Source organism: Thalassophryne amazonica, chromosome 9, assembly GCF_902500255.1.
Source record: "Thalassophryne amazonica chromosome 9, fThaAma1.1, whole genome shotgun sequence".
NCBI classification, from domain to species: Eukaryota; Metazoa; Chordata; class Actinopteri; order Batrachoidiformes; family Batrachoididae; genus Thalassophryne; species Thalassophryne amazonica.
The window spans coordinates 36,931,385-36,959,180 of NC_047111.1; the positions used below are offsets into that span (position 1 = coordinate 36,931,385).

The 27,796-nt window shown below is 41.7% G+C and overlaps 1 protein-coding gene across 2 annotated transcripts in view; it reads right to left on the bottom strand.

Moving 5' to 3' along the window:
- The window catches only part of fgfr4 (fibroblast growth factor receptor 4), a 56,658-nt gene that overhangs the window by 14,253 nt on the left and 14,609 nt on the right, over nucleotides 1–27,796 (bottom strand). The window contains exons 3-15 of one of the 2 annotated variants that reach the window (XM_034177875.1): nucleotides 20,474–20,661; nucleotides 20,246–20,390; nucleotides 17,192–17,236; nucleotides 14,012–14,281; nucleotides 10,478–10,567; nucleotides 10,220–10,386; nucleotides 9,526–9,649; nucleotides 7,498–7,688; nucleotides 3,502–3,640; nucleotides 3,031–3,224; nucleotides 2,783–2,928; nucleotides 856–977; nucleotides 661–771 (exon numbers count right to left, since the gene is read on the bottom strand). In XM_034177875.1, the coding sequence (XP_034033766.1) occupies nucleotides 661–771; nucleotides 856–977; nucleotides 2,783–2,928; nucleotides 3,031–3,224; nucleotides 3,502–3,640; nucleotides 7,498–7,688; nucleotides 9,526–9,649; nucleotides 10,220–10,386; nucleotides 10,478–10,567; nucleotides 14,012–14,281; nucleotides 17,192–17,236; nucleotides 20,246–20,390; nucleotides 20,474–20,661 (1,932 nt within the window). The remainder of the gene's footprint in view (nucleotides 1–660; nucleotides 772–855; nucleotides 978–2,782; nucleotides 2,929–3,030; nucleotides 3,225–3,501; nucleotides 3,641–7,497; nucleotides 7,689–9,525; nucleotides 9,650–10,219; nucleotides 10,387–10,477; nucleotides 10,568–14,011; nucleotides 14,282–17,191; nucleotides 17,237–20,245; nucleotides 20,391–20,473; nucleotides 20,662–27,796) is intronic. The other variant, XM_034177876.1, reaches the window with a different exon arrangement.

Sequence of the window (27,796 nt, forward strand, 5' to 3'; positions counted from 1 at the left end):
TCCTATGAGTCCATATCCTCCCTACCCCATCCTCAATTATGATCTCTGTCTTCTATGGATCATTTTATATACAGTCCACCACTGAGGGCACCATTGCTCATTATTACCAAGTTTCATTGAATTCTGACAGATGACACACAGTGATGAACTAAATATGATTACAAAAGGTGTTGAGAGTGACTCAGGTAACCTACATAATGATCCTGGGTTCACATCTGGCTCAGGAACTAATCAAGGCTTACTTAAAATAAGGCCTACCTTTCCCCTAAATTTGATTAAAGTCTTCTCATATTTATTTGATATATTCACTAAAACACAGACAAAGAAAAATGAACACACAAATAATTCTTGTTGTCTGGGTATATTCCATTCCATAATGGGTTCTACCTTGGCCTTTTCCTCATTCCTCCACCAAGTTTCATAAAAACTGGTTCAGTAATTTTGAGTAATTTTACTAAAAGTCAAACAAGTAACACAAGCAAGGAAAATGTAATTATTTGGAAAATATCTTTCCCAGATTTTGACATCCTGATATGACATCTTCAGATGGACCGTTGTGTGAGACCAAAGGCCAGACATATTCACTTTACAGTGATGTTCATTTTGTCTTTACCAACCACTTCATTGAGTCAGTGTAAGGAGGGTTAGTGTTGGGCTCACCATCCTGTGTGCACACTCCCAGCAGGTTAATAATGTTCTTGTGTTTGTCCATCACCTTCATCAGCTCCATTTCCGAGATGAGGTCTGCCAGATCTTTGTCTGTGGCATCATCTGAGGAGGTACATGAGAACAATTTAGATATCTTCACAAAGCGCAGTCTTTAAGTGAACATTGTTTAATGTTTTTGTCTTCAACCTTTGAGCATCTTCACCGCCACGGTGGTGGCCTGGTCTGGGCTGTCCTTGTTGATGCCGTACGCCTCTGCTCTCACCACCTGACCAAAGCAGCCTTCTCCCAAAGGTTTGCCCAATGTCAAACTACAGAGAAAATGGGAGGTCTTGAAAATAAGTATGCGCTGTAGAAGTCCATAATTTAGACTCTGGTTTCAAAAAAGACAGGTTGGAGAAACCCAAAAATGGCTGTGGGCTCATTTCTTTTCTGGTCACCACAAGAACTACAAATTTTGAATAACTCTGGATCCCAGTAGCCAAGCTAAACTTACTAATTGAGTTGCAGCCATGAACATTTAGGTGTATTGGCCATATATAATGAGTAATGAGAACTCTGACTGAGGTAGCTTCTTAAGTGTACCCTAATTACAGTATATTTGTGAACAAGGTCTACAGCAGAACTCCAGCTGGTTACTTGGAAAGCTGCATGATGTATTTTTATGAGCTATAATGATCACTCCATAGGAAATGGTTGGTATTATATGATAATACAGTCAATTTATCACATAAATGTCACATTTATGGCCTTTATGACATATTTATTTATAACACAAAAATGTTCCGTGTGTACACCCAGGGCTGCTTTTTACAAGTAAAACATGCGCAAAAATGTGAGGGCTATTTCATTCACTACGGCCCAAAAATGGTAAGATCTGAAGTCACACATCACTCAAAATGGATTAAAGTGAGGGAAGAGAAAAAACAAGATGGATGACTGCAAAGATTAAAAAAGATAAAATTTTGAAACTCTACAGGCACCGAACATACTGAAGTAAAGATGCCAAAACATCATATAAAGGTAAAGTGCAGTAATAAGAAGTAAATTAAACAATATGATCTATATTATTCTGAAATAGGTCAGTTCACATAATGTGCAATTCTACTTTTTGTACTTTAAGCATATTTTGATGCTAATACTTTTGTACTATTTAAGTAATAAGGCAGGCCTTTATTGCTTTGTCAGCCTGTTGCTACTACACACTCCTGTCCAGTTGGTGGTACTGATGCACTAACAGCTTTGCTACTCACAAGCAAAGCTAGAAGAAGAAGGCAGTGCTAGTGTCATGCCAACTGAGAAATGATAACTTCTGCAAAAACATTATCCGTTTATTGTCACACACTGATGATGATGAAAATGTTTGGACTAGTAGAAAGCTACATTGAATACATCAACATTTGTTACCACTGATTGTAGCTGAATTCAGCAGCTACATGATTAGCTTCTCTGACATGGAACAACTCTGGGTTTTTAAACGTCGAAAACTTCATGACGGAACACAATCGCCCTTATATCTAGTTTAGGAGACTTTCATTTGATAGACACGTCGAACAATACGGTCTTGACCAGAATGATGGCTCAATATTGTGTTGCACCATCCATTGCTCAGACAATGAAGGCTTTAAGTTGTCCTTTTAAGACATTACGTCATCCAGAGTTATTGTCTAAGAGCTGTCAGTATCCAGACAAACTGGTGTTAGGTTATGTGGAAAATGTCTGTGTGTCTGTGTCCACAGTCAGCACATCACACCCCTCCTGTCTCTGTGAGCTTGGCACTCACAATGCTGTTTTTTTTGTTTTATTGTGGAAGGGCAACAAGAGGCAGAAAGGGGAGAGAGGGCATTGTTATGCATTAAAAACTAATACAAATATTTTGCAAAATAATATCAGTGTTGTCTTGGGTCAAAAGCTTTTATTACAAATATTATGTTGTTAATATGGCTACTCAAAAACTAATAAATTAATTTTCAAGACACCTAATGAAAAGGTACAATCTGACCTGATGGATATACTGTATTTGCTCACTTTAGGGTACATTTACTTTTATAGTAGTGCGTTCCAAATTATTTCATTGTCCTTGTTGATACACGACTGTAGTGCACAGATGACTTACTTTTCCCTGGGAAACTCCCAGTCAGGGTCGTACGGCAGCTCAAACTCCATGACGCCAGCTAGCATAGGAGAGCAGCTTGACGAGAGACGAGCCACCCTCATCAGTGACGCACTGGACTTTCCTGAGGAGTTGGACTCAACCGAGTACTACGAGAAGAGATGATTTCAACACTTATCATTCGTGAGTATGCACGTGAAAGTAGTTGTAGAGAATAACACCGGTGTCCCTTAACTTATAGTGTCTTCTACCTGTCTGCGCAGGGGAAACTTGGAGAGCTTTTGCACAGGAAGGGCATCAAAAGGTTCCCTGCTGGGGTGGACCTGCATCCGACACAATACCACGATGACGACAGCCATGATCAGAGCGAGGAATCCACAGGCATAGATGATGATGTCAGTGTACTTGGTCTCCATCGTGTCCATATCATCAACTAATTCCTCCTCTGTAGGAACAGGGTGACATAAGAAAGAGTATATGAAGCGGTTTGTTTTTGATGACTACCATTCAACTTTGATTTTTCTTATAGCTACACTAGACCAGGGTTTTGCTGAGGTGCTGCCATTTTTAATTTTCTTAAAGATGTTAAAGCTTTTTGGCAGCAACACTAGTATAACTCTGGCTATGCTTCAAGATTAAGGGTGACTGTCTTCGACCATCACAATAAGTTCACTTTAAAACATTCATTATTTCCAGCAGGTAGTCGTCTTTGGATTCTATACCTGACAGAACAGTCAGCCAGGCAGACTGGTAGGAGTAACCGATTGAATTTCCAGCCAGACAGGTGTATTCTCCTGCATCCTCCATGGTAACTTTGGACAGGTAGAGCACCTCCACATCAGACATGTTCAGACTACCGGTCTGTACAACACAAGAAACAGCAAAGTTAATATACTGTAATCACTACTTTTTTGTTTTTTCAAAGGTTGTAGTTAATGGGGAAAAAAAAGGCTTTGTTGCATATGACGCAAAAACCTTGACTACTGGCATGAATTCTGTTAATTAATTCGGAAAACGTTTGGGTCAGTGCTGGTACCACGCATTACAACAACCACCACACTACCAAACCATTCTAAGTCTTGACTGGCAACCCTTCGGACACACAACCAGCCCATCGCCACCTCCTCAGAGTAGACATCTTTCTGCTACAGCCACGTGATACATGGGCATCACATTGTTTTTACCCAAGGCCAACATATGGCCATCGGGTATTGTGAAGACTTGGTGTCGTCCTTCCGTATGTCTGTCGCATTCTGTACCTAATTGCGGATGTTAGCATGGTGACTTCACATGCTGCTAGCTAGGTGGAAACTCCATTTCGTTTGTGTGCAAATATAACCTCTTTGTCATATATTATGTAAAAGCTAGTGAGAAATAAACACTTCTAAACCTGAAAATGCTGTTTTTAGAACCTAATAATACCTTTGAAGTGATTTAAAAGACATTTAGTAGACATTAGTGCTCAGTTTAGTTTTTGAGTGGCAGAGGTGACAGCCAATGAGAGTAGAGCTGTACCGTGACATCACATTCTGGTTGCTAGCTGAAAGTCAGTTTGTGTGTAAATATATCCTCTTTGTCATTTATTATGTAAAAACTAGCAAGAAATAAACACCTCTAAAACTGAAAACATTGTTTTTAGAACCTACTAATACCTCTGATGTGATTTAAAAGACATTTAGCAAACGTTACTGCTTAGTTTAGTTTTTGAGTGGCGGGGGTGACAGCCAATCAGAGCAGAGCTGCAGAGTGATGTCACAGTCTGGTTGCTAGCTGCAAACTGTTTTTGGAACCTAATAATTACTTAAACAACTGCAAATTATACAGAACACAATGCTCATACGGCCGAGGGTATTTTAGCATTGTGTTATTTTTTTGTAGTTACCAGGATCATCAGCACTGAGGCACCTACGTACTGGAACACGCTCAGAGAAGCACGCCACATGGTACTGTAACTGACGTTCCTCCACAATGCAACCAATATGCCTCATCTGAGAAACACACCTTTGAGGTAAAATAATTTCAACAGTACCCAGGGATTCTCAGGAGAGACCCGGAATCAGAGGCAATGTAATCATTGTCTTAGCTCATCGGTGGTTTTACAACCATACAGGAAGCACCAGGACACTGAAGAAGTGGCCCTACATACTGCTGCAATGATCAAAATTTCCTTTTAGTGATCTCACAACTCCATACACTCTTCCCAGATGTTTCTCAACCTCATAAGGCAAACTCCAAGAGAGATGAATATCATAGCCAAGATAGCAATAGTCATAGAAGGTAAAACAGTACCCCCGGAGGGTGTTATAGTAAATTTGCTACAGCAACTGCTAAATCAAGGCAGCAACTGAGTTCAACTTGTCTTTAGAGACAAGCTGCAAAGGTATATTTAGGCATTTCTGACACTGTAACAATATTAGATACCTAAAAGCCGAACGACATTCGATATAGTGCATACTGCTGCCAAGGCCTAAAAACACCCCATCTTGAAATGCTAAATGAAAATTTTTAAAATGTCCCGATATCAAATCTATTTAAGGTTAAATGCAACCATTTAGGAATAATAATAACAATAAATTTATTTGACCTGGCCATTGTTTGTGTTGTGCCCAAAAGTACACCAGTTTCATTTCTAGTGTAAAGTGTAAAGAAATCAGTTCAACGAAGTTAATGGACAAGGATAAAACATAATTTCACTGGTTGAAAAAATTAAGATAGAACTGGAGTATATACTTCAGTTCACATCACTTAACTACATAAATTTGCCTTGTTTTTGAGAACAGTAAAGCTTGATGGGCTGAAGCAATAGACACAGAGACTAAAAATTAGAATAAGTCCAGTCAGGGTTACTGATTGTACAATATTCAGTAATACAACAACATTCCTATATCAGCCATAGGAGCTGGAATGGAGTTTATGTCTTAAAACCTGTGGAAGATGGTCATGCATGTTTCAGGTGCAATTCCACCAATCTTCCATATGACAGCACCATCACCACCACTTTGTTTTCGTGCAGCTAGTTGAGTTTACAGTATGAAATTTCAACCCTTTATGCCCATAAATTTATTTTTAAAATGTTAAATTATAGTGCATGTCGAAGAAGGGGTAGGTTCTAATGATATACGAGGTCTCTTAGATAATAAACCAACCCTTTTATTTTTTTTTTAACTATATGGATTTGAATGACATGCGATTACACCAATCATGCTTGAACCCTCGTGCGCATGCGTGAGTTTTTTCACGCGTGTCGGTGACGTCATTTCCCTGTGGGCAGGCCTTGAGTGAGATGTGGTCCCGCCCTCTCGGCTGAATTCCTTTGTTTCACACGCTGCTCGAGACGGCGCGCGTTGCTTTATCAAAATTTTTTATGGACCTGTGAGGAATATCCGAGTGGACACTATTCGAGAAATTAAGATGGTTTTCTGTGAAAAGTTTAACGGCTGATGAGAGATTATGGGGTGTTTCTGTCGGTGTAAGGACTTCCCACGGAGCGGGACGTCCTGCAGCGCTTCCAGGCGCTGTCGTCGGCCTGTTTCGAGCTGAAAACATCCTAATTTAAGGCTTAATTCACCCAGGACATCGTGAGAGAACAGAGAAGATTCAGAAGAGGCCGGCATGAGGAATTTATGCGGACATTCCACTGTTTAAGGACATTTTTTTAATGAAAGACGTACGCGCAAATTCGCCGAGTCGTTTCCGTGAAGACTCAGCAAATCTGTGTGCGCCGCGACAGGAAAAACACCTCCGTGTTGAAAACCATTTGTAGAATTCAGGCGGCAAGTGAGTAACTGAGAAATTGTTTAACAGCTTGGGCATGTTCCAACTTGCCCGTTAAGATTTCCAACGGAGGTGTTTTTCCTGCCGCGACCCCCCGCGGTCGGGTCTGGCCCGACATGCGACTCTGCCCGCACGTTCTTTCATTACAAAATGACCGTTAACAATGGAATGTCCGAATAAACTCCTCATGCCGACTTCTTCTGAAAGTTCTCTGTTCTCTGACAACTTACTGCGTCAACAGAGCCTGAAATGTGGAAGTTTTCAACTTGAAACGGCGAGACGCTGCCGCCTCGAAGCGCAGATCGCCGTCAGGCGCCGTGGACCGTCCTTAAAGCGACACTACCAGACCAAGATCTCTCATCAGCCGTTAAAATTTTTACCGAAAACCAGCTGAATTTATTGAATGGTGTCCACTCAGTTGTGCCTTACAGTTTTGAAAAAAATTTTATCAAACAAAGCAACAGTCTCTGAGCCATTCCTAAACAATGAAAAAAATCGACGAGCGGGTGGACGACTCCTCACTCAAAGACTGCCCACAGGCGAATGACGTAACCGACAGGCGTGAAAAAACTCTCGCATGCCCACGAGGGTTCAAGCATGTCTGATGTAATCACACGTGATTCAAATCCATATGGTTTTTGAAAAAATAATAAGGTCGGATACTTTTCTAATAGACCTCGCACATAAAGATATCCATCACACAGTTGACCGAACAGATTAACCTTTCCACAATATTATGTCAGTAAAATTGGCAGTGTTATCTGTCCAAATTCTGATTTGAGGGATATCAAGCCAAAGTTTGGTACTAATGCTGTTGTGAAAGAAATCTAATGAGTGGTTGCTGAGATTTATCTCTGGAGAGACAAACAGATACAGGGACAGAGAGAGACTGATAATGGGTGAGTGCGTGATAAATAATTCTCTCTCTAATTGTCAACACCAACCTTCAGGACCTGAACGTAGGGTACCCCATCAGGACCAAAGCGACTGCCATTCCTTTCGATGTGTTTGAGCCACTGAATGTGAGGCTGGGCATCACTGTAGACCTTACAATGGAACTGCACATCACTGCCCACCACTGCAGTGGTGTTGGCTGGCAAACCAGCCTGCAAGATAGGCCTGTGGGGCGAGCGCTCTGCACCAAAAGAGAATAAAAGGAGTTGAGCAAACAAGAGTATTAAACCATACACTGCTCACAGATCTCTACATTCCTGTTTGCAGCCATTCAAAGATGAGTTGAGATCAAGGAGATTTCATCACTCAGCTGGACAACATTCAGACTGGGAGCAGTACACAGGATCACGGGGAGTTATTGTCATATAAAATCCTGAAATCAGTTCAAAGACATGCATATTCTGCTAATTCTAAATCTCAAAGTGACCATTGTTGTGAACTGTAAAGTGATCTGTCCAAGATGCACCCTGCGTCTTTACAAAGTGTGTAGTAGGACAGGCTGTGGTGACTCCACCCTTCCCCACCCCCACAAGCCCTAATGGGATAAACGGGAGCAGATGGATAGATGGATTTAGCTATTTAGTCAGACTTAACACTATACGATTGAGGATTTGGATAAATGCTCTTTGTAGCTTCCAAATAGAACAGCTTAAGATTGTTTTTGATTCCTAAATTTCCACTAGGACACAGATTAACATGACAACCATAAATCAATAAGCAGAAATCTCTGGTTTCTGAGCCAACAGTTGTGTCATAAAGATGGGCTAAAAGTTTGATGAAGGCACAAATCTTACAAAATTCATTAGAAAACCAGAAGAAATACAGAAATAAATAAATGCCTGTTCAGTGAATCAGATTTTAATGATAAGGGATGAAGACCAGTAACTAGCTTGATTAGCTTCTAATTAAAGAATTGGATTTCAGTCTGATATGGTGTCGCTGTAGAATATAAAGTTCAAACAAGGTTTAACAAAAACTAAATCCATACTCAGTAAACATGATTATTCTGTAAATCAGAGTCCCAAAACCCACAGATGTCCATATGACATTTAATTATTTTTTCTTCTTGAGCTGGCAAAGGAACAAGACACGCCATGATCCAATGAAATTTGGTACCATTAATGTGGCTCTTTGTCAGCTGGTTGCAGGAATCTCTTTGATCTGTGCTAATTTGCACTCTCTGATCTTGTTAGTTGTCTCATTAGTGTTTTCCCCCCATTGTTGAAGGGAGAAACTGACCCCACAGTGGCTGGAATGGGAACAGATAAAAGCCCAACCCTCTTCTATCTCTACTCACAGGTCAGGTAGAAAACTGGTGAGATTTCTGGATGCCCACTATGTACCCCTTTCACCTTCTGTTTAACCATGATTGTCCCTCAGACTGGAGGCTTTAATTGGAAGGCAGGACATAGTTTCCACAAACCCAAGTAACTGCAGTTATTGTTTTCAACAATGCATGGTTTTAATTGATGTTTATTTTCAGTTGTGCTGCTGTCTGTTACTGATATGATTTATGGATAAATAAGTAGGCAATACGCAAAATATGACTTTGCCATTCATTGTTCTTTGTAATTTTGTATTTTATACAAGTGCAACACCAAATGTGACATATACCCTCACTCATATGTTAAGCTGGTGTATGGTTACAAAGTAGAGATGATAATAAATTTGGAAATTATTTCTAAATGAAAATCAAAATGGAGTTTGTCGTAGGAACCTTCGTCTAACCTCCCTGAATTCACCACCAAGAAGTGGTTTCAGTTGAGGTGGTCTTCGGGTATTGTGCGGAAACTTAACATTCATGGATGGACAGACACCCAGACGAAAGCATTGATGGACACCCAGACAGATGGGGTGAAAACATAATGCCCCCAAGCTTCGTTGAGTGGGGGCATAGAAACCAAATTTGCAAAGTTTGCCTTTGCCACGACATACGTACAAATGTACAAAAAAGCAACAGAGAGAGCAGAGTCAATTATTTAAACCAAAAAGACAGTCCAGGACCATTACTGTCTTACCCAGAACATCAAGGACATAGCTGTGAGTGATGGATCCATATTTATTTTCTACCAGGCAGGTGTAGTTTCCTCTGTCTGAGGGCACCACGCTTTCCATCACCAAGCTCCAGTGTTGATGTCTCAGCTGGACAGAAAAAAATACCATCTTAGATGTAGAGTGGACAATATCATGTCTTCAGACAAAATACAAAAGTTTATTATTACAGTTCATTGGTTTCATAACAAGAACTACAGTCATGCTGTTTGACTCTCTTGTGAAAGATGAGAACATTCTGCAATCAGAACAAAGGTTTCTGCCCAGTGGGTCATGTGTCTTCTGACCTTTGTCAAAAGCATACTGAGCTCGACATGTCAGATTCAGTATGAAGAACATCCAGCTAATTTTTTCATGTAAATGTATAAGTTTAACACATTTCATACCAAATTTAGAAATTGTGAACCCAACATCAAGTTAAATAGTTGGATAGGATACTCACACAGGACAACAACCAAACATGACCCATAAAACCTCAAAATCAAAAAAAGAGTTGGAGATACCTTAATTAATCTCTGAAATCTTAAAAGACTCTGAAATGCAAACAAAACTGCTAAATTGTTCAAATTAATGGAGGACAGGAATGGCCAACAATTTTATGAGAGATGGTCTATTTATCAAACCACCACAAAATGTCTCTCGGTTCAGTTCCATCATTACCTTGATGCCTCCGATGCGGTGCTCTCCTCTAAATTCCCGTCCATTTTTAAGCCAGCGGATGGTGGGCATGGGGTTACCCATAGCTGGGCAACAAAATTTCACAGTGTTGCCTGCTGGGACAGCATGCAATTTTTTCTCCATACGCTGGGGATGAGTCCAATATGGACCTATGTGGATAAACAGCAGTCAGTGAGCCACGGTGAAGCCTTGTTGAGTTCCACTAAATGAGAACAGCTACTAAACAAATGACCATCACACCTCTGGAAAAGTAAACCTGATCATTTTCAATCTCAGCCAACGTGTCGTCCAAGCCGATGTCCTCGTCATCGTCCCCTGACCCCAGTGAGTCTGAAGGCAATGAAAACAAATATGAAGAAGGACAAAAACTCATTTGTGACTTTTGCTTGATTTATCAATCATAAATAACCATGAAATGCAGTGAAAGATGCTTTTAATCTAAATTTTAGAATGGTTTAAAACTTTTGCACATTGTACATTACATTAATAACACTGTAAAGCAGTTTCCCCAGTATAGTTGCGACACCACTAACTCCTGCACTAAAATGTACCAGTTTCCAGTTGTGAGAAAAGAATAATGAATTGGCTGAGAGACAGATTCATATGATGACTATTTTAACATTAACTAAGTACAAGTAAAATGGGTAAACAACTAAAAATGATGTGAATAACAACTCCATTCAATGTGATTAAGGCCAAGACCTTACCCAGCCCATGAGCAAGCAACCACATTGTTGACAGTAGTAAAGAAATACTCCCTTAGGGCCCTGTCCCACTGGCATTTAGGAGGATTTGCGCATGAAATGAGGAGACAAAAGCTGAGCGTCCGCAACAAAGGTGGGCGGAAATGACAAATGTCCCGGGGTGGATCAGCGAATACATGAGGAAGAAAAGCGGATATAACAGGGAACAGAAGCGAAGGCGACCGCGGAGGCGCCCCCATGAGGGGCACAGCGGCCGTGATGCACTCGCTCCATCCGTGCCCACTCTGTCCGCATGCGTGACATACCATTTGCGACCGTGATGTGGCCGTGCTGGGCTTGCGTCATATCTGTTTTGCATGCTGTCCCGGTCCGCCGCCAAGCCACGCCAACCCGTCGGTTGCGGATATCAGCGGATGACAGGGGATATGCGGCGCGTTGGTTGTGTATGTCCTGCATATGTCTTCAGTATGTGTTCAGGCAGTGATGCGGATCTCATCGCACGCATGTCCGCATGTCCGCAGCCAGGATTTTTGAGCGGCTCAAAAATCCTGGCTGCGGACATGCGTGCCTCTGCGGATGATCACGGACGTGTTCGAATGGCGGCCGACTCATACAGGAATGTTACACAGTTACTGCGGTTGTTTGGCGGATGTGGGCCACTTTTGTGCGCATTCCATCCGCAAATCCTCCTAAACGCCAGTGGGACAGGGCCCTTAGTGTTTTTTGATTATATAAAGAAATCTCGAGCAGATCAGACTGAGTTTGGTGGCCATCTGCTATGGTCATTCGAACAAAATAGAACACAAGCACAATACAAGACTGACAGAGCATGTGGCTGACCAACCACAGAACCCAGTGTTCACAATAACAGGGTGGTTGAAAGACAGCAAGAAGGTGAGGATTAGCACACCACTGATACAGACTGTATTAGTAAGTCATTGAGTGTAACTGATTCAGTCGGCAATGCATTTGAGCGCTATTTGTTTTATGCCACACTCTGTATCTCACCTTTTGTGATCTTCATATATTTATACATTTTTTTTACATAATTATTTTGTTGGTATACATTCAGTCATGGCTTTGTGTGTGTGTGTGTGTGTGTGTGTGTGTGTGTGTGTGTGTGTGTGTGTGTGTGTGTGTGTGTGTGTGTGTGTGTGTGTGTGTGTGTGTGTGTGTGTGTGTGTGTGTGTGTCTATGGGTATATGGGAGGGACACATTTTATTTATTTCTTAATTTTGATCCACTCATAGCTTGATATAGCTGTCAATCAACCAATTTTTTTTTTAGAACCAATCACTGAAATGGTTCTGAAAATTATATATATATATATATATATATATATATATATATATATATATATATATATATATATATATATATATATATATATTTTTTTTTTTTTTTTTTTTTTTTTTTTTTTTTTTTTTCAGGTCTGTGACTTCTTTCACCATCATAGAAAGCTCAGTAAAAGGTATTAATTATCATTTCATGTTGCTGATGTTATAATGTCAAAATGACATTTCTTTGCCTTTGTGTTGCATGTGACATGGATGAATGAAGAAAGGTACTCACATATTTGAATGTTCAGATATTTTGATATGGCTACAGTTTTGGCTAAAATTAAAATATAGTGTATCCAGAAAATATTCATAATGCCACACTTTTTTGACATTTTTTTTTTATGTTACAGCCTTATTCAAAAAAGGATCAAACAAAATTTTTTCCCCTCAAAATTCTACACACAATATTCCATAATGACAAAAAAGTACAAAACAGTTTTTTTTTTGTTTTGTTTTTTGTTTTTTTAGATTTTTCCAAATTTATTTAAAAAAATAAGAAATCACATGTACATCACATGTATTCACAACCAGTTCACCTGGGTTAAATTCAGTTGGATATGATTTGGAAAGACACACACCTGTCTACATACATACAAGTTCCCACAGCTGACAGTGCATGTCAGAGCACAGAGCACTCTTGACCTCAGACTGGGGCAACAGGTCATTTTTCATCAGGACAGTGACCCAAGCACAGAGCCAAGATATCAAAGGAGTGGCTTCAAGACAACTCTGTGAATGTCCTTGAGTGGCCCAGCCAGAGCCCAGACCTGAATCCGATTGAACATCTCTGGAGAGATCTGAAAGTGGCTGTGCACCAATGCTCCCCATCCAACCTGATGGAGCTTGAGAGGTGCTGCAAAGAGGAATGGACAAAACTGTCCAAAGATAGGTGTACCAAGCTTGTGGCATCATATTCAAGAAGACGTGAGGCTGTCATTGCTGTCAAAGCTGCATAAACAAAGTATTGAGTAAAGGGTGTGAATACTTATGTACGTGTGATTTCTTAGGTTTTTTTTTTAATAAATTTCAAAAAAAACTTTTTCATGTTGTCATTATGGGGTTTTGTGAGTAGAAATTTGAAAATGAATTTAATCCATTTTGGAATAAGCCTGTTGTTGTTCATTCGGCCACCACAGTGGATACAGTCAGATCCGCATTGGTAATTGGCACAAGTTTTATGCCGGATGCCCTTCCTGATGCAACTCCAGTATCACCTGGAGAAACAGAAACAGCTGCTGGTGTTTTTGGAATAAGACTGTTAACACAGCAAAATATGGAAAAAGTGAAACACTATGAATACTTTCCAGATGCACTGTACAATGTAGACTGTTTTCCTTTTTGAAAACTGACCAGAACTGTGTTGATAACCAGCATAACTGTCTGGAGTGGCTGTGGGCGGGGCACCAGAATGTATGCTCGCTATTAGTAATTACATGGATTATCTTGCTCATGCTTTCGCTGGATTGCCCCACCTTCTAGTCTACTTGTTTCCAGAATTTTCAAGAAATGAGTGTTGATATCTTGGCAAATGACAGAAAAGCACAAACAATGACTGACACCAGTTCTTGAAATGTGTTTGATACTTTTGAAGACTTTTTCATTTCATTTTTAGTAGACAATATCCATCAACCAATCACTTGATAACACTTTTTTGTATTGATTTATTTGTTTGTTTGTTTGTTTTGTTGTGTTTTCTCTGAGGGAAAAAACGTTAAAAGCTATATTCGTACCAGTCACCGTGATGGTGAAGTTCCTCAGAGGCTGTTTGGTTCCACGCAGGACACAAACATAAACACCTGAGTCCTCATACATCACGTCTGTGATCTCCATGACGGCGCCTCGGATCTGGACGCGGGGCGTGTGCTGAACCCGCACGCCTTCTTTGTACCAGCTCATGGCCATGCCGGGCCGGCTGCTCATGTCGCAGTGCAGCTTCAGGATGTTTCCTGGCTCCAAAAGCAAATGTTCTGTGGTGTCTTCGCTCAAATCTTCCAGAATATCTGTGGAAGGAACATTACCACAAAAGATATTAGCACACCACGACACATGCTACTTTCTACTTTTCTTACATTGCTTCTTTATATATTTTTTGTTTAGTTTTGTTTCTTTTGGTGTTCACACACAGTACTGGTCTCCAACAAGCCGACAAACAAAGAGCAGCCGGTCAGCAGGTTAGCGCTCCATCCCCTCAGCTGTGACCTCCTCAGCCCCATTATGCACCAAGACATACACACTCACACACAAAATGAAGTTGCTATAGAGACCACAAGATCTCACTAACCCCGCCCTCCTCCTCCCATAGTGTCCCTTCATCCTCCTTCAACTCCTTTTGTCATTCATTTGTAGGACTGAGCGTGAGCTAGCTAGCTAGGAGGAATAGAAGGAAGCAGGAGGGGCTGTAGCTAATGAACATCCCTTACCAAAAAAGTAGTATATGCAAGTATGTTTCAAGTATACTTACAGTTTACTTTTTATATACTTATCATTACTATTTTTTGGTAAGGGATGTGACAGCATGGCAGTGGATGGAGGAAGCCTGTGGGGCTGGACATCCAAGTGAGTGAAGGGTTTGAGCCCACACAGGGGGTTGCAAACAAGTCTAGGCCTCTTCTTGGTGGTTTTCTAACTTTATTTATTCAGAACACAAACCTCTTAAGTGACTCACAGTGGACTTTTGTGCATTTTTGATTCCAGGGTGTTTAGCTGGGTAGAGTAGCTACCAAGACTTAAAACCACAGACTACATATTGACTTGGTCGCGTCCACGTCACTGCTAGTTTACGTCCGTGTCAGCTCCGTCGCTAATGTGAAACTCCGCGGCTGTCGGCATGTTTTACCATAGAGATACATTGTGTATGTGGGAGTGGTATTTGCGCTTGAATTCCAGGTTTAAGTAATTATTTGTTTGAATTTCATTATATTTCTGTTGTTGCGACCTTAGTGTGGCCTTCAGCTATTCAGAGAGTTTGGATAATATCGCCCGGGAGCGATATAAAACCAAATTAGCAGCAGCAGGACTGGCATCTCGTCTGTACCAACACGAAGCTGGATGATGGAAAAATGATCCCACACAATGACCAGTTGTTCAATAACCTGATATTTATTCCTACCTCATAGACACACCAGGTATTTTTGTATTTTATATCATTCATGTCGCGTATGCATTGTGAATTGTTGATCTGCTCTAGGAGGGGCCAGCTGCTGATTATTGTCCCCAAAGTAACACACGGTCTATGTGACGCATAATCCTCTTGGTGTGTCATGATGAATTTTATTTTTCTTTCTCTATTTGATGGTACAACCCACTGCCTTGCATTACAAAAAAAAACAAACAAACAAAACAGTGGTGAAAATGAAAAAACTCGCATCAACTTCATTGTTTGCTATTGATTGTTTACACACCAGCCAGCGCTGCTAAGAGCTCACAGACAGAGTGCCCGGATGTGTGACCGAGTCAATACTGGACAAAGCCAGCGTGACATCACCCATTGGTTTTCTATGGAGATCCAGAAAGGGGAGGGTCCACTAGTCTTAACCTCTTTTTATTATTTGATGGTGTATATTACAACCCCAAACTGATTTTAAGGTTCAATTTCAATTTTTTTTCAATTTAATTTGATTTATATAGCGCCAAATCACAACAGAGTTGCCTCAAGGCACTTCCCTTGTGAATTTCTCCTCTGTGAGATCAATAAAGTTTTATCTTATCTTTTATCTTCACACAAGTATGGTCTAACCTTACCAGAAGAAACCTCAAGCAGACCAAACTCAAAGGGGTGACCCTCTGCTTGGGCCATGCTATAGACATAAATTACAGAACAATTCGCAAAATGCAGGAAATGCATCACAAATAAATGTAATACTTTCAAATAGCTAACAAACCAGATCCAGTTTTGGTCAGTTTAGAAAAATAAATCACGATTCTGTTGACATACATCATTAATTACTTTTAATTGTACTGTTGTCTATAAATTTGTTAAATTGAAAACCAACAAATAATGGTAATTCACCATAATTAAATGTTTTTTGTTTAATTGTCACACTTTTGTAACACTACGTAACCTACTTTAGTGCAACATATAGCCCACCATAAATGTAAAAACAACTTCAACATGCTCTCCTTAATACTGGGACTAGTGGATCTTAGGACGAGTGGGCCCTAGGACTAGTGAGAAGTTCCTTCTAGAACAGCTGAAGTGACCCCCTTGTCTGAGTGTCGTCATGTTGAGAGCCCAACGCGCCCTAATTCACAATGAACTCATTACTGCATAAAGGGATGAAGCATGGGTGACTCAGTGTGTGACAAAAAAAGCCTGAACATGCCCCTTTCTTCGACTCAGAATCACCAGCTAACAGGCTAGCATCGGTTTGGGTGTTTATTATTGGGGACTGTGCAGTGGTTCTCATAAAAAATTCCGTTGGTGTGGACTTGAAAAGTTATGAGCCACTTATATTCTCAGTAGTCAGGCTGTAAGTGGACCTACTGACAGCTGCTAAATGTGCTAGCACCAATAGCATTTTAACATGAACTCCTACGGAAATGTGCTCTGTTTTGCCAAGCGGCCAGTCAAGGAACTAACTGCACTTCTGGGTTTGGTTCAAAATACAAGAAATAGGTTGGCTGCTTGCCTAAAAGAATAAAATAAATAAATAAATCCTGGCTCCACCTCTTCCAGGATCCACCCCAAGTGCCTTTTAAACGTCATGCTCAACGCTTCTAGGAAGGTTTTGATAAGAGTTGTTGTAAGATGTCTTGTTTTGGCACTCGTACAAATTATAATGTATAATGTATAATTATAATTTTGTGGCTTCATTTGCTTTAAGTGTGAAGTAAGTGGAAAAAACTTAAAATTTACTTTTCCAACATTTGTATCCACATTTTTCCAGCTGTTGACATGGTGTTCAAGTTACCTGGAGGGGTTTCAGTTAGGTCTGTGGTTCGTGAAACAGAGATACCTATCGAAAGGAAAATATGAAATTAGTAAAGTCTGGGATTAAAATGTCTACAGTTTCCTGTGAAAAATCCCCTGTACTAGAAACGCATGATGCCTGATATAAACACACATTAAAGCTAAAAGTGGAAAGTTTTCCTTGACTTCAACCACCCACCTCCACTTCAGATTTCCTCGTTTTCTTCCCACATGCTCCCCATTCCTCTCACTCTTTTACCAACATACAGTATTAATAATCCTGTCACATGCAAACCACCTTAATCTGGTATCTATCCTGTACTTTCTCAATTATTTCTCCTACTTTTGTTTGTTTCTTATTCTGTCCACTTTCTTCTTGGGCACTCCCTTCACTGCCCATGTCTCAACTTCATATATTGTTGCTGTCTTATAAGAGCTGATATTTTCCTTAAAATAACAGAACTGCACCTACTTTCCAAATTAAATTTTCCTCAACTTAAAAAAATGCAAGCTTTCATTACATAAAAGAAATCATGTTGGGTTAGATTTAAAACATGTAGGGCCCTATTTTGACAGTCTACAGTGCATGGATCAAGTCTATTTGGTTCATCTCTGCCCACACATTGGGATTTGCACACTGCAGAGTCTCAGCAAACCAGTGCGGTGTGAGCAAAAGGGAGGGAGAAAGTCGCATCATGAGTCATGGCGGTGTTGTGGGCGTAACATACATGCAACCAATCAAAATGGCATGTGCCATTGCCTTTAAAGGTGCCCTGACACTTGCACGACTTTGATCCATGCACTTGCACACACTCTGCCGTGCAGGAGAGTAAACCTGTCTCAAAGCCGTTATAAACCGTTGTAAACTGTGCACAGCTTCATGCAAGTGTGCAAAGAAAATTTTGAAATGTTCAAAATCTCCATCACGCATTAATTACGTGAACTTAACATGAACATTGCGCAAACAATTAAAAAACACTGCGTGTGAGTGCAAGTGATTGCATCAGCTTTCTGTGTAGGCTCTCAGTTGTCCAGGTGGTTTCCATAGTAGAGAAGCTTGAATCTTCGACTGGACTGGGTTGCTTGACGCGAAGACATTTCGCTTCAAATCGCAGAAGCTTCCTCAGCTAAAATTCTTGCTCTGGTGGTCTGACTTCTGTCTTGACTCTTGTAGCGAAGAATAATCAAGAAGTCACAAAAGCTGGAGTTTTAAACCTAACCAGACCCCTCCTACCGAGAGGCAGACTGCTATAGGCTGGTGACTAAACAATAGCTCTAATTAGCACCTATTGTGCTCTAGTTAGCACCCTCCTAATGACAGGGCAGCTGTCCCTCTCCTGATGGCTCCCTTGATGACTTTGCTGATGACGTGAATGACTCATTACCATGAACAAAAGACTGAAACTGCTTTGACCTGAGTACCACATTGTAAACAGGGGATAAAGCGTGTCTCAGACCCCCTCCCCGGTTAAGGCTGGGTTTCAAACATTTCACAAAGAATGCCTCCTTGACCCCTCTCTCAAACCATTTCTTCTCTCTGGCTAATATTTTAACTTCCTTGTCCTCAAACATGTGGTTAGTGTCTTTAAGGTGGAGATGAACTGCAGACTGACGTCCACTGGCGACCTCTCTGCGGTGCTGGTATAGCCTTTTGTGTAAAGGTTGCTTAGTCTCACCTATGTAGTGTTCGTTACAGTTTTCCTGACATCTGATAGAATACACTACATTGCTCTGTTTGTAACTAGGGATCCTGTCCTTAGGGTGAACTAATTTCTGTCTCAAGGTGTTAACCAGTTTAAAGTAAACTGGGATTTTGTGCTGTCTGAAGATCCTCTGTAGTTTTTCCCCTACTCCTGCTAAATAAGGGAGAGACACTCCTCTTCTTCTTGTCTCCGTCTCCTGTCTCTCCTCTTGCAGGAGTAGGGGAAAACCTACAGAGGATCTTCAGACAGAAATTGCAGCTATTGTTTAGTCACCAGCCTATAGCAGTCTGCCTCTCGGTAGGAGGGGTCTGGTTAGGTTTAAAACTCCAGCTTTTGTGACTTCTTGATTATTCTTCTCTACAAGAGTCAAGACAGAAGTCAGACCACCAGAGCAAGAATTTTAGCTGAGGAAGCTTCTGCGATTTGAAGCGAAACGTCCTCGCGTCAAGCAACCCAGTCCAATCAAAGATTCAAGCTTCTCTACTATGATTGTGTCAGCGCACAGCTCATCTGATTGATTATAATGAGATGTTAAATCCATCATAAATTTACTTTTACAGCTGCTCATAAGAAGGAATGAACATGCAGCTATTACAATATAAACTGTTGTCCATTCGTCTGCTCCCGTTTTTGTTCGGGGTCACCACCGCGGATACAGTCAGATCCACACTGGTATTTGGCACAAGTTTTACACCGGATGCCCTTCCTGACACAACTCCAGTGTTACCTGTAGAAACACACACAGCAGCTGCTGGTGTTCCAAAGAGGTCTCCCATCCAAGTACTAACCAGATTAAACTAAATGACAAAATGAGCCCACTAGTTGTTTTTTTTAAATCAGCTCTTTAACTTGCTATTTTTTGGGCATTTTTGTAGTGTACTTATATTATCAGAGTTACATTGCACTAGATTATGAATTGCAGGACCTCCAAAATGAGTAAAAAAACATTACTTATATAATGGAAAATACAGTAAGTTAAAAACTGTTCATTCTCACACTGGAAATTTGTTGTACTCTATCACACATGGTGGATTTTAAACATTTTGGTAATGTATTATCAGCACTCTATATTTTGCTTCAAACCATGTTTAAAGTCTAGAACCTTGTGAAAACTCAAGACAGTCATCAATGTTTTGGGTACAGTTCCAACAATCTTCTTTGGGTGCAGTTGCAACAGTCTTCCAGATTTTAGTACTAGACATTCATCTTCATGCAACGATCATGGTTGAAATTTCTACAATTTATATGTGTCACTATGATTCTGCTTCTAACAGGTCCTCGCTTTCATAAACAGATCCTAAAACTAAAACATGGTATCCTCAAATCATGGCATGTAATTTGTCGTGTCTCACCGGGTTGGACCTTCAGCCACGCAGACTGCATGGCCTGGATCGTCTTGCCTGCGTGCCTGCTCTCAGCCATGCAGATGTACTCGCCTGCATCCTCGAGAGTGATGTTGGACAGGTGGAGGGTGTTCACCTTGGAGGCATGTAGGGCCTATGGAATCAAAAGGGTCATTTAATGTCCAAGAGAGAAACGCAGGAGAAAACACTGCAATCCGTCAGATTGTCTGTTCTCACCGTCAAAGCTCTGAGGTGAGGCTGTCCTCCTTGATCCCGCCCTGAGGTACTGACGACTGCCTTCAGCCACTGCACCTTTGTGGATAGTGGCCGGTGGACCTTACACACCAGCTTTGCCTGACCACCCACCACTGCTGTGGCATTTTCTGGATAACCTTGGTGGATGAGATGCCTGGAGATCCGCAGGTCTAAAAACATTATGGAGAAAAAACACAATCAATCACAATCATGGCTTCAGATTCTGTCACTTAAACTAAACACAATTTGATAATTAGTGCTCCAATCTGATAGATCGCTTGGCTGATACTATTCACAAACATATCATATCACCATTATTTTTGCTGATATGAAAACTGTTATTTTAAAAAATAAACAATGGTCCAAAACACTTTCACTGTTGGAAATTATGTCATTTGTCCAGCAGAGAGAACTCTAACTGTAATGATTACAATGCTGTCAAGCATGACTAGCACCCCACCACCCTTTGGTCACATTTGCTACAAGAGACAGAGGCAACGTGACCAGCTGCCATTTAGTATTTTCAATCAGAGTGGGTGTTTTACAGCAACAAGAAGCAAGTGGTCACTATGCCACCAGCTAGGTGGGGCCAAAATACACTCAACAAAAATATAAACGCAACACTTTTGGTTTTGCTCCCATTTTGTATGAGATGAACTCAAAGATCTAAAACTTTTCCACATACACAATATCACCATTTCCCTCAAATATTGTTCACAAACCAGTCTAAATCTGTGATAGTGAGCACTTCTCCTTTGCTGAGATAATCCATCCCACCTCACAGGTGTGCCTTAGACTTCGCATAGAGTTGATCAGGTTGTCAATTGTGGCCTGTGGAATGTGCGAAGTTGCTGGATATTGGCAGGAACTGGTACACGCTGTTGTATACGCCGGTCCAGAGCATCCCAAACATGCTCAATGGGTGACATGTCCGGTGAGTATGCCGGCCATGCAAGAACTGGGACATTTTCAGCTTCCAAGAATTGTGTACAGATCCTTGCAACATGGGGCCGTGCATTATCCTGCTGCAACATGAGGTGATGTTCTTGGATGTATGGCACAACAGTGGGCCTCAGGATCTTGTCACGGTATCTCTGTGCATTCAAAATGCCATCAATAAAATGCACCTGTGTTCTTCGTCCATAACAGACACCTGCCCATACCATAACCCCACCGCCACCATGGGCCACTCGATCCACAACATTGACATCAGAAAACCGCTCACCCACACGACGCCACACACGCTGTCTGCCATCTGCCCTGAACAGTGTGAACCAGGATTCATCCGTGAAGAGAACACCTCTCCAACGTGCCAAACACCAGCGAATGTGAGCATTTGCCCACTCAAGTCGGTTACGACAACGAACTGGAGTCAGGTCGAGACCCCGATGAGGACGACGAGCATGCAGATGAGCTTCCCTGAGACGGTTTCTGACAGTTTGTGCAGAAATTCTTTGGTTATGCAAACCGATTGTTTCAGCAGCTGTCCGAGTGGCTGGTCTCAGACGATCTTGGAGGTGAACATGCTGGATGTGGAGGTCCTGGGCTGGTGTGGTTACACGTGGTCTGCGGTTGTGAGGCTGGTTGGATGTACTGCCAAATTCTCTGAAACGCCTTTGGAGACGGCTTATGGTAGAGAAATGAACATTCAATACACGAGCAACAGCTCTGCTTGATATTCCTGCTGTCAGCATGCCAATTACACGCTCCCTCAAGTCTTGCGACATCTGTGGCATTGTGCTGTGTGATAAAACTGCACCTTTCAGAGTGGCCTTTTATTGTGGACAGTCTAAGGCACATCTGTGCACTAATCATGGTGTCTAATCAGCATCTTGATATGGCACACCTGTGAGGTGGGATGGATTATCTCAGCAAAGGAGAAGTGTTCACTATCACAGATTTAGACTGGTTTGTGAACAATATTTGAGGGAAATGGTGATATTGTGTATGTGGAAAAAGTTTTAGATCTTTGAGTTCATCTCATACAAAATGGGAGCAAAACCAAAAGTGTTGCATTTATATTTTTGTTGAATATTAGATGAAACATCTATTTATGCAAATGCTAAGTGATGCAACACGATGACTGCCAATCCAAGTGAAGGCAGCATAACTGTTATATTCACAGTTATTTAGAATAAACTTGATGTTTAACCTGGAAAACATTAAGCTTGAATGACATTCTTTGTCATAGCAGGGGTGTGGCCAAGTGGTTAATGCGCTTGGTTTCAGTTCGGAAGGTTCTGGGTTCAAATCCCACCCCTGCCACATTTCTCCATGTAATGTGGAGTTGCGTCAGGAAGGGCATCCGGCGTAAAACCTGTGCCAAATCAACATGCAGATCCACCTTGGATTTGCTGTGGCGACCCCGAGTGCAAACAAGGGAGCAGCCGAAGGGACTTATTTTACATTCTTTGTCATAAGGGTTTGATAATGAAGTGTTAGGAATCATTGCCATTTAGCAGATATGTTAGTGTTGTAAAAATGTTTTACTCCCTAACTATATTGGTATCACCCCCAAAAAATCTGTATCGGTTTGGCTATAGGTAGCACTCTCTTTTGGACAGTCGGGACGGGAATTTCACAGTCTATCTTAGGTCTGCAGGATGAACCAAATCTCTCAAAACTCAGATGTTTCACTTTACCTCTACAAGGTCCGGAAACAGGAGTACACCATGTTCCTAAACAACAGCTGCTATTCAATGTTCTCAGGAAGCAGTGACAGTGTGCCCTGATAACCTGGCCTTCTATCGTGACACCATCATCCACCGTGTCATTCATTCACTGGGTCACTCGCTCATTTGTATCCTTTGCTTATGCACAACGACCCCGCTTACTGCTCGGTCACTCAAAACGAGCAATTTTCCGGAGCAATTTTCTGAATGATTGCTTCCTGCAGCTTAGTGAAAAGCAAATCTGTTCTCCTTGAACACCCCCCCCCCCCAAAAAAAATACACTTTCAGGAAACAATATACAAGGTTGTAACCTTGAACAGTTGAGCGCTGTATGATACGGATATGATGAGAAAAACACCAAATCGTTGTAAACAGTAATGCGTTATAGTAGTGAAACAGTAAATTCATTGTATATTTGCAGAGGAACTTGTGGTATATCTCCACTGTCAGTCCCACAAGCATTTGGACAGTGATACAGTTTTTGTGCCACAAGTAATTTGACAAATTAAACATAAACCTTGACAGAGCAGAAAAAATTTTTAGTCCAAGAAAACAGTTCAAATCTTGGCTCAGATCTCCCACAGGCCTTTTGACAAACTGTAGCTGAAATTTCATGCCTTCTTTTGAGAAAAAAATCTTTCTTTGTGCCATTAAACCATTAAGCTGTACAACTGATGATTCAAAAATAAAAAACAAACACTGTACAATGCACAGTCTTTCCATTTGCAGTCAAATGTAGAAGTCCTGCAGAGTTGTTTGTCTTGGTGGTTTGCCTCAGTTATTTCCTTCTTGCGCAGTCAGTTTTTGATGACTTCCAGCTCGAGATATATTTACCGTACAGTACCGTGCTGTTTATGATTTTTAATGATTGATGTAAGTGAAGTCCGAGACATACAGTGATTTAGAAATGTTCATGTGTCCATCCCATAACTTTTCTAAAGAAAACTGGCTATACAAAATGATTTGTAGTTCTTATGTTTAGTTTGTCCAGTTATTTATGAGTTCTAAAAAATGAAAAGAGTGTGTCTAAAAGTGGCTGTAATTCCAAACACTTAATACAACACCATCAGGGGGTGCTGTGAAAACTAAAACGGCAGATGACATTGTGATCTGTATTGAGAGTAAACAGCAGGTTAAGTCCAGCCTGGAAAGGTGGAGATATGCTCTGGAGAGCAGGGGAATGAAAGTCAGTCGGAGCAAGACTGAGTACATGTGTGAATGAGCGTGAGCACAGTGGAATAGTGCGGTTACTGTTGTGTGGGCCGCTAAAGAGGAGGTACTGCTGGCCCACCACCACCAGAGGGCGTCCTGCCTGGAGTGCGGGCTCCAGGCACCAGAGGGCGCTGCCGCCTCACAGGAGCAGCCGGGGTGACAGCTGTTGCTTATCACCGACGACAGCTGTCATCAATCATCATATCCACAATGGTATATCAGCAAGACGGCATCTCCACCTCATTGCCGAGATATCGTTCTACCTGAAAGGTAATATCCTCAGCCTGACAGCTTGATTGAAAGCCTTTTTTTTGTGATTTTGTGAGTGATAACAGACTTTTCTCCAACGAGAGGTGGAGGTAGCTTCCCTGCCGTGCAGATTGCTGGGTGCAGACGCACCCACGTTTAACTGTGTTTTTGTTCCTCGCCAGCAGTACCAGGTCCGACACGCGGAGGCAGTGGCCACCTGGGAGTTCGGGACTTGGCGGCTCCAGTATTCCCGGGGTCTGGTGGCGGAGGAAATCGTGTGGTTCCGGTTCTGCTTTGGACAGGCATCTCCTATCCTCGAGCCTGCCCACACGACACCTTGTAATTTGACCTTCGATCTATTGTGTGATCTGTTGTGTTTGTTGTGCACGTTCGCAACAGTAAAGTGTTGTTATTTGACCTATTCCATTGTCCATTCATTTGCGCCCCCTGTTGTGGGTCCGTGTACTTACACTTTCCCAACAGTTACAAGTTGTAGAAGTGGGGAAAGTAGAGCAGTTTAAATATTTGGGGTCAACTGCCCAAAGAAATGGAAAGTGTGGTAGAGAGGTGAAGAAGAAAGTGCAGGCAGGGTGGAGTGGGTGGAGAAAGGTGGCAGGAGTGATTTGTGACCGAAGAATATCTGCAAGAGTGAAGGAGAATGTCTACAAGACAGTAGTGAGACCAGCTATGTTGTACAGCTTAGAGACGGTGGAACTAACAAAAAGACAGGAGGCAGAGTTGGAGGTAGCAGAGCCGAAGATGTTGCGATTCTCTTTGGGAGTGACGAGGATAGACAGGATTGGGAATGAAGATATCAGAGGGACAGCTCAGATGGGATGGTTTGGAGACAAAGTCAAAGAGGTGAGATTGAGATGGTTTGGACATGTGCAGAGGAGGGACTCAGGGTATATAGGGAGAAGGATGCTGAGGATGGAGCCACCAGACTTGAGAAGAAAATGAAGGCCAACGAGGAGGTTTATGGATGTGCTGAGGGAGGACATGCAGGTGGTTGGTGTGACAGAGGAAGTTACAGAAGACAGGGTGAGATGGAAACGACTGATCTGCTGTGGCGACCCCTAAGGGGAGCAGCCGAAAGAAGAAGAAATTTGAGATCATATGTTGCTTCGTGCTGGAATCTTGCTTTTTCAATACCCCAAATAAGATTCCTCTCCAATGCTGCCATTGCTTGTGTCACAACTGGGTCATGATGATGACATGAGAGCAGTAAACCATCATGTGATGTTTAGATTCTAGATTCAGTGTCTTCTTTGCAATTGTAAGTGGAGCTAGAAAAATGCGCTGGATGATCAAGACTACTTTAGTATGGGTGGAGATCTTTTTGATTTGGATAACATCATTTTCAACCGGTGGTGGCAGTTTCAAACAGTGGACACCGTCTTGATCCCAGAGATCAAGGTAGAGATCAGCCAGTCTTGAACCCAGAGAGTCATTTAGAAGCCAACATGAGACTGTGTACTTCAGAGATCATCAAACACCATGCAACTTTGTACAAACAAGTAAAAAATTGGTTGGATCAAGTGTCCATTTGCAAGACATCAAACCCCAAACTGTTCAACCTCAGAGGACTTTCTGAAGTTATCTTAAAGTACGGACCTTCCTGCTTCAAAGGATGGTTTACCCTCGAATCCTTGCACCATCAAGAATCACAGCTGTGCCGTTAGCCCATGTCACCGGGCGCACATCTTATGGATCAAGCAAACATTTCCTGAGATCAGCGGTTAATCACAAAGGGATAATGAACTTGTAGAGACGGGGATGGTGCCCTGGAGTTGAACCCTCAACAGAGTGTAAATTGTCACCCAGAGGCGAGGGGGTAAACAAAACACAACACAACACAAACAAACCGCCTTGGTGGTGCGTGCCAGCCGGCGGTGCTGGCAGCAGAGTTATGTGGTGAACTGAGTTTGACACAGTGAAATTTCCAGTTTGAGGAATTCATGTCCTGACCCATCAACATTTAATCTGAGACCTCTGATTAAAGAAAGTTCACCAGAACAACCCACCACCCCAAGAGTCTCACTAAATCCTGTGGGAATCACTGTCCGATGATGCTTCAACAAACTACGTATTTGAAAAGCGCAGCTTGACTTTTACTCACTTATGTCCTAAAACGCATCATTAAGGTTGTTGTTTGACTTCACTTGCAGGGGGCACTGTTGGGGCCCGTTTGCTTGGGTAATTTGTAAAACAACAGTTTTCAAAGTGATGCAAATGCACCGTGATCGACAACTGGTTAAAGAAAGAGCAGGAAACGGATGTGGATGTAAATACAGTGAGCAAAAATACAAATGCAACACTTTTGTTTTTGCTCCCATTTTTGATGAGCTGAAGTCAAAGATCTAAAACATTTTCTATACACACAAAAGATCTATTTCTCTGAAATATTGTTCACAAATCTGTCTAAATCTGTGTTAAATCAAATCAAATCAAAATCAAATCAATTTTATTTATATAGCACCAAATCACAACAAACAGTTGCCCCAAGGCGCTTTATATTGTAAGGCAAAAGCCAAACAATAATTACAGAAAAACCCCAACAGTCAAAACGACCCCCTATGAGCAAGCACTTGGTGACAGTGGGAAGGAAAACTCCCTTTTAACAGGAAGAAACCTCCAGCAGAACCAGGCTCAGGGAGGGGCAGTCTTCTGCTGGGACTGGTTGGGGCTGAGGGGAGAGAATTAGGAAAAAGACATGCTGTGGAAGAGAGCAGAGATCAATCACTAATGATTAAAAGCAGAGTGGCGCATACAGAGCAAAAAGAGAAAGAAACACTCAGTGCATCATGGGAACCCCCCAACAGTCTAAGTGTATAGCAGCATAACTAAGGGATGGTTCAGGGTCACCTGATCCAGCCCTAACTATAAGCTTTTTCAAAAAGGAAAGTTTTAAGCCTAATCTTAAAAGTAGAGAGGGTGTCTGTCTCCCTGATCTGAATTGGGAGCTGGTTCCACAGGAGAGGAGCCTGAAAGCTGAAGGCTCTGCCTCCCATTCTACTCCTACAAACCCTAGGAACTACAAGTAAGCCTGCAGTCTGAGAGCGAAGCGCTCTATTGGGGTGATATGGTACTATGAGGTCCCTAAGATAAGATGGGACCTGATTATTCAAAACCTTATAAGTAAGAAGAAGAATTTTAAATTCTATTCTAGAAT